This window comes from Pseudochaenichthys georgianus, chromosome 9 (assembly GCF_902827115.2).
Source record: "Pseudochaenichthys georgianus chromosome 9, fPseGeo1.2, whole genome shotgun sequence".
Taxonomy (NCBI): domain Eukaryota; kingdom Metazoa; phylum Chordata; class Actinopteri; order Perciformes; family Channichthyidae; genus Pseudochaenichthys; species Pseudochaenichthys georgianus.
The window spans coordinates 10,599,712-10,611,846 of record NC_047511.1 but is presented as its reverse complement, the minus strand read 5'-3'; the positions used below and the strand labels follow the sequence as shown (position 1 = coordinate 10,611,846).

Genomic DNA, 12,135 nt, shown 5'->3' with positions numbered 1-12,135 from the left:
ACATTATATTACATGTTACATGTTAGACGCTTTTATCCAAAGCGACTTACATACTCATTACTGTGGGCAATCCCCACAGGAGCAATTTTGGGTGAAGTGTCTTGCCCAGGGACACAACGACATGCTGACTGCAGTGGGGTTTGAACCTGTGCTCCCCTGATCCGAACACTAATGCACTAGTCCACTGCACCATAACTATGATTTACTTGCATTCATTTGTTTTGACAACTCTGTCAGTGTTGGCAAGAATAATTCATTGTATAATAGTATAATACAAATAATCTAAAACATTTCTTATCTTCAGGTCTTACCAGTTCTACTCGTCCAAAGCCACCGACCCCGAGAGTAGCCACGACCTCCAGCTGGTCGAAGGGCGTGGTTGTAGGAAACGTGGAAACCATTTCCTTCAGCTGGATGACGTCTGGTGACAGCGGATGGCTCTGGTGGCGCGACAATGACCTTCTGAGGGGAGACGGAGAAAGGGCCTTGTCTAAACCAACCAATCACAGGTATAGATGTTTTAATGTTTTTTTCTTAACATGTTCAACTTCAGCACTGCAAGTACCTGGCATGTCTCTTCTTGTCGTCACGATCAAGTGTTGCCACGTAGCCTTGGAGGTACTTCTGCAGCTCATTGAAGGTGCCCACTGTCTGATCAAATGTCCTTAAAGAACAACAACCACATGATGTCAACGCTGCAATGTTGGCTTTGGTTTAACTGATGTGTCTTACTGAGATAAAGAGCATTTGAGAAGAGGGGAAGAAAGTTTTCACTGATTCCACATTGTAAGTTGTTCTAATGTTTTACTTGTTATTGGAATTAGACTGCTGGGTAATGGGAGGACATTTGGCCCTCTCATGTGTATCTCTGCCAAAAAGCTTTCGTCATGCTAATAGCTGTGGGGAGGGACAACACTTTTGTGAGTGTCCAGAAAACCACAGTTCAAATGTCAGAATACTCACTCTCTATCGATAACGAGGCACTCCACACCGTCCTCATCTGCGATAATATTAGCTGATCTGACATCATCACTGAAAAAAGACAGAAAGATGTACACACACATAAACACACACACATTTTTTCTTTTCTATGATAATGATTTTGGGATTAGTACGTCTTTTTGCATTTAAAGTCAACAAAGAATGGCTCTGCAAAACAGTCACAGCTGTGAATCAATATGTTCAACATCTTGTATAAAAAAATATATTAAACCTAAAATACAATGTAAATGTATATTTGATTGACAGCTGCAATATTTTACCTGTAATGATAATAAAGGTGCTTAAACACAGTTACAATTAAATTGCACACTTCTTTAGTTGTACGATTTTAAAGATTTTGTTGACCAATATCTGATTTGTTTATGTATTAACGCATATTTGGGAATTTACGGTAATATCTGGAGCTGTTAGAAAGTGCTGGCTGTATGAGTTTAACAACAGGGGATTAAATAAAAATGGTAAAATAAATTATGAGAGCTAACAATTTGGCGATAACTAGATAGATAGCTAACATTTGTTATTTTATTTAGATAGGTAGCGGACATAAACTAGTTAACTTGTTAGATAGATAGCTAACCGGTCGCTAGTTAGCTTGTTAGATAGATAGCTAACCTTCGCTAGTTAGCTGGATAGATAGAAGGTTTGCAAGCTAACTTGCACTGGCAGGTTAATTGAGTTTGGTTTACAGGTTTACTTGTTTTTATACGTATGTCAACACTGTGGCCCTTTGCAAACCTTTGGGCAGAGATAGTTATTATAAACTGTGGACATGAGCTTAAGTATGGAGCCTGACAGCCAAGGGTGCTTTGGTACTTTCTTAGTTCTTCATAACGAAGCAGTTTACACCAAGACACCTTACAGATTTATTAAAAATGTGCTCTTATGAGATTTTGAACCATTTCATATGTCATCCTGCCAGCCGATATTAGAAGATGGATGTGTTACTGTTTAATCCATTCCAGTTTAACCGCAGTGTAGCTGTGAATAATCCCAAATAAAAATCATAGTTTACAATGCTAAACCGGAAGAACTAACACACTGTGTTTGAACCAGAAATGGGAAAAAGGTCAGGACTGTCTAAAGTGAATATTGGTATGCATCTGCATGAGATATTGAAAATAAGAGCAAAATCTGAATGAATTATTCAATCACATGTTGTTCGAACCTAGGCAGCCCTCAACACAGTCTCACTGCATTTCGTGTTATAGTCACGAAATTAATCTATTGATTCGTGTTCACCAACACGAGTTTCGCATTTTTTTCGTGTCACACAGAACAATTTAAAAAGTAATGTAAATAATAACAAATTTGAAGGAAAAAGAGATAGAAAAAAATACAGATTTTAGTATTCTGACACAGAACAATTTGAGAAGCAATGTATTTATATTGGTAGTATGTTTCGTGCCTGCACCAAATAATAACAAATTAGAAGGAAATTTTTTTTTTTAAATACAGATTTCAGTATTCTAAGGCTCTGAGCCCCATTTATTTTCCTCGCGGACGGCAAAAAAACTCAGACATTATACCATTTTAAATAAAAGGGTTAGGGTTAGGCTAAGGGTAAGATATTGAGTAAGAAAATGTGTTTATGAACCCCACAGCTTCTGGTCTTCCAAGACCCGACCGGACAAAAAGATGTGGTGCAGGCACGAAACATACTACCAATAGAAATACATTGCTTTTAAAATCGTTCTGTGTGACACGAAAAAAATGCAAAAATCGTGTTGGTGAACACGAATCAATAGATTAAATTAATTTCGTGACTATAACACGAAATGCTGTGAGACTGGGTTGCAGCCCTGCAAAAAATTCACAGACTGACATTTTTGTTGGTACGCCCACTATACATGTAGATCCACATATATGTGCACAAGCACTGAAAAAGTGAGTTTTTCAAATATGTCCCCTTTAAATAAAGTAAGCTAGTAATGCTAATGGCTGGGTTGTGGATTTTTGGGTATTCATGTTATCTGTGATACTGGGGCAATACTAATAAACATGACTGGGCTAATGGAACAGTATCTCTAACCACCCAAAAAATATCTAGAGGCATGAAATAAATGACAATCTATGGTGGTGTGAGATGTTTGTTTTTACCTTATAAGTGCTTTCTCTCCAAAGTAGTCTCCCTTCTGCAGCGTGTTGATAATCTGCGGGAGCTTGTGGGCCTCTGTGCTCTGGGTCACTTTCACCTGCACAACACATGTCAGCTGGATCTTTAAAGCACACTTCACTTATTCAGTCAGCAGCTTTTACAGGTGCTTTCAATTTTCTCCAAATATTTGTACATGCAATGTAAAAAGTTAGAATCCTAAGAGATTGCAATAATTGACACATTCAATTATAGTAATTGGAACATGATGGCTACAAGTGATTAAGTGGGGTTGATGATATTTTAGTTGACATTCTGTCAGATAAAACACATTCGTTGAGGTTTTAATTAGCTGCCTCTGTTCTGCTGTATAGAGCAGCAGTTTTTTTTTTACAAAAATCCACCAGCAGGATGTTGTGAAACTTCTCCCTAATTTGCGAGGCTTTAAAAACCAGTGGTCCGCCCCGGTCGAGGTCAAACATGCCACTCGTGGCACCACCCTGCCGGTAAAACGCCGCAATGATATCACAGCCATAACGGCCGGGGTGTGTTTTAGCTAAGTGTCCCGTTCGACCCAAGTGACCTTCACTTCCCCTGTTTTTCCTGGTAGCAAGAGCTCTCAGAGTGTATCCCCTCCCTTGTCAGGGGGTACGAAGGGAGCAGGGGGGTGGAACCATTTCCTGTATTAGCCCCCTTTCACCCAAACAACATGTGTTCCTCTCTGGTTTAGTTAGCTTAGCTCAGAGGAGGTGCTGTCCCGCAAAGCCTCATAATGGCATTTTGAAAGTCCCCTGTGGACAACTCTGGCCTCTCTCCATCTCCCCGGTGTCAGGTTGCTGACTGATCAGACAGACGAGCGGGTGAGTCATAGTCCCACACCCCCCAAACTCACATACAGCTTGACCAACATATTGTTTTGTTGGAGTATTGACCAAAACTGGTCTGTTAAAAAAGGGTAAGCAATTTAGTCAATGAATCAATGAGTCAATTGTTTGAATTTGCCACAAGGAAATTCCTCTTCTTTGAATTGCAGATTTGTTGCAGGATGACATACCTGATGTATTCACTGTGGTTTGCAGTTTTGTTTACACAGATGCTGCAAATCTTCTGTAAGGAAGAATGAAAGCAGAAAGGGTTCCAGTGTCCAGCAAGAAAGACCAGCGGTATTGCTGTAGCTCCCAGCACTCATGCTCACTGATAAGAAAAGCCTTTAGTGCTGGAGCAGCATCCGTATCAGTACAATAGAGACGTCATACAGAACTGTCTAACTGAGGCATGAGAGGATTTATCGTACTGTTGAAAGGACAGGATTAAGGGCTTGTGTCTCCAGCCCTAATGAGTGCAGAGTCTTATAACGGCTTAGAAATCTCTGCTGCCCATGTGTAACAGGTTTTCACAACCAATGGGAAACACTGCAAAAAAGGTTTTTAAATAGCTTGATTTGACATTTGCCTTGTCATTGTGATTAATATAGCATATTGACATTAGCATTAATTCAAAGCACTGTTGTCATTCGCCAAATGCTGCCTCCACATTGGGTAATGTTGGCCAATATTCGCAAGTGCCTTTTCAAAAGAGAGAACATTTTCGGTTAGTCTTTTGTTACGGTTAGTACCATACTGTTAAAATCAGCAAACAGTGTTGCAAGGGTAGCAATTGAGGGTCCTGACATAAGTTATAAGCTCAATGATGTGCTTGTGTGTTTGTCTGTGAATAACATACATTACCTTTCCCTGTGCGATGATGTAGAAGGTGCTTCCCTCCTCTCCCTCCCGGATGACGTGCTCTCCCTTGTCATAGTATTCCTGATGGGAGAAAGGAGGGTAATAATGGGGAAACAACAGTCAGAGCTGAAGCATTACATTGATTTAACCATTGAACCGGTTGGTCTGATTCCTGGTAGCCAGTCCCCTCGGGGATGAGAGCTGGAGTTCAGCCATCAATACTGCTCCGTCATTCAGAGCTTCTCAGCATGGAGGGGATTTTGGGAACCTCATGGGATTAATGATACATGAAGTAAAGCTTGATAGTCTGTTGATTAAGATGTTTTTTAATATCTGTCATGATGTCTCCGATTATGGTGATCATAGGATTTGACAATGGGTATTATCTAGCAGAAATAGCAAGAAAGGTTTTCACAAGAATAGATGGGCTTGGATTACAGGGTTTTAAAATGCAGACCTTTTTGGTATCAGGTTGCCTTGCACATAAATGTCACTGGTTATCTGCTCTCAGTCATAAAGTATAGAGAACAGCACTTCTCCCCATGCTACATGATATTATAAAAGCTGGGGTAGGCAGAATATTATTGGCATCAATTTGCCATGACAACCTTTCAGCATATTTTAATATATGTCTGACAAACCTCTAGACTTCTGGGCTCTGTTTTCAGGCCTTAGAAAAGCTAGCCAGTGACTTTGTTCAATCACAGGAAATTTCAGAAAGAGTTCCTCAAGACAGCTTTTTGTCCAATGAAAGGTCCACGTTCCTATTGGCTTTGCTACTAAATGTAGTTTGATAAACAGCATAATATCGTGCAGGAGAGTTGCTTACCCAGCATTGGCAACAAATGACTTAGCTGCAAAACAACGCTGCAAGCTAGCCTCCTCAGCTACCTTAGCTACGTTAGTAGCACCAGGCTAGCAACACTGTCCCTCCATCTTTCTAATAGTTTACATTCCGTGTCAACTCGCCATGGCTACTACGGTTAATGATGGCAAAAGGCTAGCTATCTTTAGCAACATTTCTCTCCATCTCTGAAACCCTTTCCCGATATTGTAGCAAGCTAGACGCTCAAATACCAGAATCAAATCTCAAAGAGTCCGACAGGGCCTACATTTTTTCATCAAAGGTGTCCGTTGTACTGAGCAATACAAAAAAATGCATGCCAGCCGATATGACTGGAAAGTATAGGTGCCCATAGCGTAACAAGGGGTATTCTGATATATCATGTTCTGGTAAGTCATTAAATGATGTGAAGTGAAGACCATCGCATTGCAAAGTTGGAACAGATTCCCTTATTTTATATATCATATTCAAATAGTAAGAGTGTATTTTCTTCCTCGCACCACATACACTTATCTCAGGCAAAAAGAAAACCCATTTTTATTGTTTTAATTTCATCAGTAGGAATTCAACGGTAACATAGCCTTCGGTATCAGTATTGTTGATTCCTGCAGAATATACCCTTTTCACAGAATCTGAATGTTTGTTTAACCTCAAAGAGTCTTGATTTGATGATAACGGACACCTCTCAGCCAATCAGAAACAAGTGCTTCCAGTAGCCATGGTATAGGCTCAAAGACTTTGCAAGAAGTCCGCTCTCACTCAGACACACTCCAGTTGGTGCTGCTCACACTTGACAGAGAAAGACTGTCTCAATGTTTAGATAAGTCTCACAAGCATCATAAAACTGAATGAAACCTTGAAATACTCTTGAACATCGAGGTGTAGTGTGTTCTCTCGCTCATTCAGACACATATTCCTCCACTTTATGCCACCAGTCATACAGAACCTGACGCACCATCCACAGCTGACTCAGCGAGCTGCCAGATCACCTTTCCTTTTAAAGCTTTTAGGTGAAGAAGGTGGAAATGCACAGAATGAAGGTGACCAGGAGGATAAGTTCTCTGGGGCATATGCCAAATTTGCTCAACGGCTGTAATCCATTCGACTATAGAGGATTTTGGCCGAAAGTGAACAAACAAATCAGAGCAACCATGCGTAAACATTCCCGGGTGTTTACGGACAAAACTCTTGACACAAGTGCCATTTTCCTTGAGCGTCCAAGCTTTTATTCGACACATTTACGCTTTATGAGAGCCTTGTTAAACACCTGTCGGTTACAACGGAAACAACATGCCAAGGTTTTGTTTATAAAGACTGTCTTGATGACACAGTGAGTGTGCAGGAGAGCGACACCATTTGAATTGTGCCTCGGGCAGGGCTTCAATTTGGTGTACTGATGCAGAGAAAGCCACTTATGCTCAGCTGTGTGTGTGTTTTCGGTTTGGCTGCACTATTTTTGGAGACTGTCAATCGACCAGCCACATCACATATTCGACTGCACGCCTCTCACTACTTCCAGGGACAGAAACACTACAACTAAACTTGTTTTTAAGACCACCACAGTCTGCAGCAGCCCCCAGGTGGACTAGTTGTCCTGTATTGTCCTTGAAAGCATCTCGCTGCCTTCAAGGAGCCGTTCAGGAGCCGTTCAGCACACATGAATGATTTAAAAAGACAGTGACAGATAAGTGATATTTATGGACCAAGAAACAACATTTTAAATACAAAAGGATTTATACATAGGTCACAAGGTTACACATTCCATACTGTATTTGTGTTCCATTTTATCTTAGGGCTGGCCTACACTCTTCACAGATGTTACACTTCTGAGAGACCTAGCACATAATGATATCAAGTCGTATATTTAGTATTTGTGTCCTTAAGGTGTGTCAACATTGTCCTTTATTGTGCTTAGGGTTCCCCCAACACAACAGGATATTTAGAACATGTTAAATATTTGCGATTGATTGTTTTAAATCAGTGTGGCTGGGATGGTTGACTACGCAGCTGCACACTAAGTAAAAGCTGGCATATAATCTTAATGGGGCCCTATTATGCTTTTTGGGGTTTTCCCTTTCCTTCAGTGTGTTATAGTTTTTGGTCTGTAAAGGCTAAAATTCCAAAGTTTACTCGAGAGGGAGATTCTCCCACTCACTTGCCCGCTGCCTAACATTCCTCCATTGGACTCCTTTGTTTACTTCCGTAAAATAATGGCATCACTATGTAACACTTGTTCTTCTATTGGCTAGCCCTCCAACACATTGTAAGTGATAGGCTTAGGGGCGAGTGAAAACCTGATGGAGAATCCTAAAAACACCCCCCCCCCCTCTCACACACACACACACACACACACACACACACACACACACACACACACACACACACACACACACATACCATGTATACATCACTTCAGGGGACATTACATTGACTTACATGCATTTCCTGGAGACTTATCCTAACCTTAACCATAACCAACACATGCCTAACCCTAACCCTAACCCATACCCTTAACCTTAACCTTAACCTTAACCTTACCCTTACCCTTACCCTAAACCTAACCAAGTCTTCACCCTAAAATTAATGATTCCCCTCATTGGGACCTCCAATTTGTCCCCATAAGGGAGGCGAGTCCCCACACGTGACTATGTAAACAGATGTAGGTCCCCACAAGTATAGTAATGCTAGTCCACACACACACACACACACACACACACACACACACACACACACACACACACACACACTAAGATACTGTGCAGGCCAAAACACACACACCAAATACCAGGCCCTCACTGTTTGACAAGAAGCTTCAATATTATCTAGCCAATTCTCTATGAACATCTGCACCACTATTGGGTTACTGTCAACAACAGACACCAGAATCAGCTCCTTTAGAAATGACTGAATAAGTAAATGATCCCGTAGTGGAAAGTAATGGCAGTACCAATGATTGCCAGGAACGTCCTTGAAGTTTTCATTGTGAAAAGACGCTGAGAAAGGCTTTCTCTGAAGCTGACAAGCCCCGCTCTCTGCTTTCTCTTTCCCCGCTGAAATACAATGCTCATGGAGGAGAGCAGGGGCGAGCTATTCTCCTGGATTGTTCAACATATACACACATTCACACTCTCACACACACACACACACACACACACACACACACACACACACACACACACACACACACGCACACACACACACACACACACGCACGCACGTCACACGCACGCACACACACACACACACTTGTATGTTCTCACACCAAAAGCCTGTCACTCGCACATCTTTAAGAAATCACTCGTCCCCCAGTTGAATAAACACTTTCTGGGGCCTTGGTCAAATAATTATGGTAACAATATACAGCGCCCAGCGATGACAGGAATAATATCGGCTCTGTTCATCAACAAGGTAATTTGTGAGTTCTTGCCGACTGGAGGTAAAAAGAATATGCTGACATGCAGTAATGGTATATGGTCAAATGGTAATGATATTTTGACAGCAGCTATCTGTAATGCTGGGGCTCCCATGAGCTTCGAGAGGGTTGTGAAATAACGAAGCAGTACATTGAAAAGTCAAATTGTCCAAGCAACAGAATGAAGATAGTTTGACAGAATTACTTACCACCTCGAGGCAGTCCACAATTTTGCTTAGCTTGTCTTCTGGTAGATTAGTCAAGAGTGAAACACTGACAGAAAGGACAAAACACAGGTAATGAGCATTCATTTCTGAATGTAATAATACAAATCACCATACATAAGATGCCAGGAACCATCAAGTAATGCACAAGGAAAAAAAAGAAACATGATCTAAATTCAATCTAATATATTTGTTGAGTTTTCAATTTTTTAAGGTTACTCATATCAACAATCTTTTCATACTTGGACCCCTAAAAAGAGTTATATTCCGCAATGTTTCCTCAAGCATATATCTGCTGTCCAACTCTGCAGCTCTTTGCAGCTTATAACTTATTTTAGACCCTGGTTTTTGAGAAGAAAACTCAGTGTCGACAGGCCTTCACTAGTCACCTGAATTAACGGAGTTGGCAGTGTAGAAAGTTGAACATCTTGGCAAAAAGTAATATATTGTACAAGACTAACCACTGGCAAAAAAAGTAAAGTAAATATTTGACTGAGTAAATGTATGCAAACAAACAAGACATCTACATTTTATTTGTTTAGAATGAGGAATTTGATCTTGAACATTAAACTATAGTTTGTATAGTGATAAACTGACCAAGGGACTTGTCGAGTAACCAAACCAAACTAGTAATTTGCTTGACGTTGGTAGACATGTTGTACTCTAAACATCCGGTAGTTTGATGTTTGATGTTATGTTTGGATTTTCTGCTGGTATTTTTCTACTACGTCGTTTTTACTTACCCATTACTTTCATTAGAACATGTTTTGTGTGTGTTATCGGTTACAAGAACTATAAGAGTGATGGGATGCTAGCAGTTTTGCTACTGCTTGGGACAAACCTTCGGAGGAAGTTGCGGTACTGTTCATGTCGCGTCTCAGCCGTTCTCCTCATGATGTTCTGAAACACCTCCCGGTCCAGAACCCACACCTTCACTTTGTTCACCGCTGTAAAAGCAACAAAACATGAGACCTGAGACATGGTCCAGGTTCTGACCCCACAGCCAAAAACCTGTGCCCCTGATTACTAAGTGCAGAGCCGCGGCTAGTTTCAGAGGGTCTAGAAAAAGAACCAATTATTTCCTCTCCTTTATCTTTCATAGTATTTTAATTTAGTTTAATCAAAGCCCTCTATCACCACGTATAAATTACATATTGTTTTATTTTGTCACAAGGAGAAAGGAGGGGAGAAAAACACTGTAATCTGTCTTGCATCTTGGTGGTGAGTCACTCCAAATCTACAGAAACTCTGAGACGGGCTTTTGTTGGTCCAAGGAGGAAGTAGCTGTGAAAGATTAACATGAACCAGTAGCAAAGAAAGGGTTCCCCTTTGTCCCACTCAGAGACTTGTCGAACTGTCATGGTTTTTCCAGTTTTACCCCGAATATTGAGGTCAAATAAGTGTCCCTACCCTAAGGGCCGCAAGTCAATTACTTGTTTAAATATACAAACCTAGACAAAGAGCACTCACATGCTACATGGTATGCGCTTTCCAATTCCAAGGAGGTGAAAACCAATCAGAATGCAAAGCTGTGGATATCATGGAAAGCCTTTGTCAACACAACCAATGCAAAAGCTTGTTTACTCGGGTCTAATGACTTATCTGATTCTACTTCCATCACTATCAGGTGATCCATTTAAGAAGTCACTGCGAGTCAGATAAAGTGTCAGATTACATTCAGAAGTCAGGATTGGACTGGGAAGATACAAGATAATTAGATGCTAAATGGTACAGGACATAATGGAAAACAAATTCTTGTTGAATACTGTGGCTGGTATAATAAAACAGGTATTTCATAATCTAAACAATGCAACCCATGTCATAGAATCAAAATATATATATATTTTAACGTAGCTAACCTTAGCATAAAAAAAAAAGAAATTGAAAGATATTTTTCTTTTTGCTTATGTTGGGGTTCTTGGCAGTCTTCTTCTCCAAATAAAGATATGTTGTATTAGAATGCATAGTTGACATGATCTTTACCTTGTCATTTTAAACATTTGCGACCCAAACCTGGAGGGTCTGGAGGCGTCCTCCCTGAGTTTGATTTTGTTCCCATATACGGCAGCTATTTGCAAAAATGTTCAAGGCACTTAATAATACCATTACCATCACCTTGGCTATCATTTGGGGGAAGCATGAAGGTTGCAGGACAATTATGCTGTTGTTATCCAGCTGTCCATATGTTCATCATCTTGAAACCTCAACACAGCAAATGTTGGGCATATCTCTTTTTCAGTCCTGCCAAAGAGGCAACCTTTGTTTAATCTTACTATTTTCAAATGACGAACTATAGGAATAAGCATTTGGTGTGAACAGCGTTACTTATCTTGAAACACATTTGTACACGTTAAGTTGACAAATACACATTTCAATTGATGCCATTATATACTGGGCTGCACTTATTTTTAAATCAACGATCCCCAACAATGCCAAGTAAGTAAGTAAGTGTGAAATACAAATGTTAGGCCAACAGAAGCACATTTACTATTATTATTATTTATATTAGATACGGATATCAAAATATTTAGCATAATAGCTCATCTGAAGAATGGCAACACCATACAATACAAAACGTTAAGGTACAATCTAATCAGGAGAACTACAAATCGTTACCTCGCACTGATGCTGTCCGTGTGCTGTTGTACAGAATGGCTAGTTCTCCAAAAGTGGTCCACACCGCTATTGATGTGAGCAGCTTGTTGTGCTGAAACACATCCAGCTTCCCATCTGTAAACATAAAAGACAGACAATCAGTTGTATTTAAACACATATTAAGAACATACACATGCTACAGGCAGAACCAATGCCATTAAACTTAAATTCAATTCAAAATG

General features: G+C 40.3%; 1 protein-coding gene across 1 annotated transcript in view; it reads right to left on the bottom strand.

Annotated features, from left to right (window-relative positions):
* prkg2 (protein kinase cGMP-dependent 2) overlaps nt 1–12,135 on the bottom strand; it is a 45,144-nt gene that overhangs the window by 12,984 nt on the left and 20,025 nt on the right. Inside the window, exons 4-11 of the mRNA XM_034092070.2 lie at nt 11,915–12,028; nt 10,140–10,245; nt 9,284–9,347; nt 4,822–4,899; nt 3,100–3,194; nt 964–1,032; nt 566–664; nt 312–462 (exon numbers count right to left, since the gene is read on the bottom strand). Of these exons, the coding sequence (XP_033947961.1) occupies nt 312–462; nt 566–664; nt 964–1,032; nt 3,100–3,194; nt 4,822–4,899; nt 9,284–9,347; nt 10,140–10,245; nt 11,915–12,028 (776 nt within the window). The remainder of the gene's footprint in view (nt 1–311; nt 463–565; nt 665–963; nt 1,033–3,099; nt 3,195–4,821; nt 4,900–9,283; nt 9,348–10,139; nt 10,246–11,914; nt 12,029–12,135) is intronic.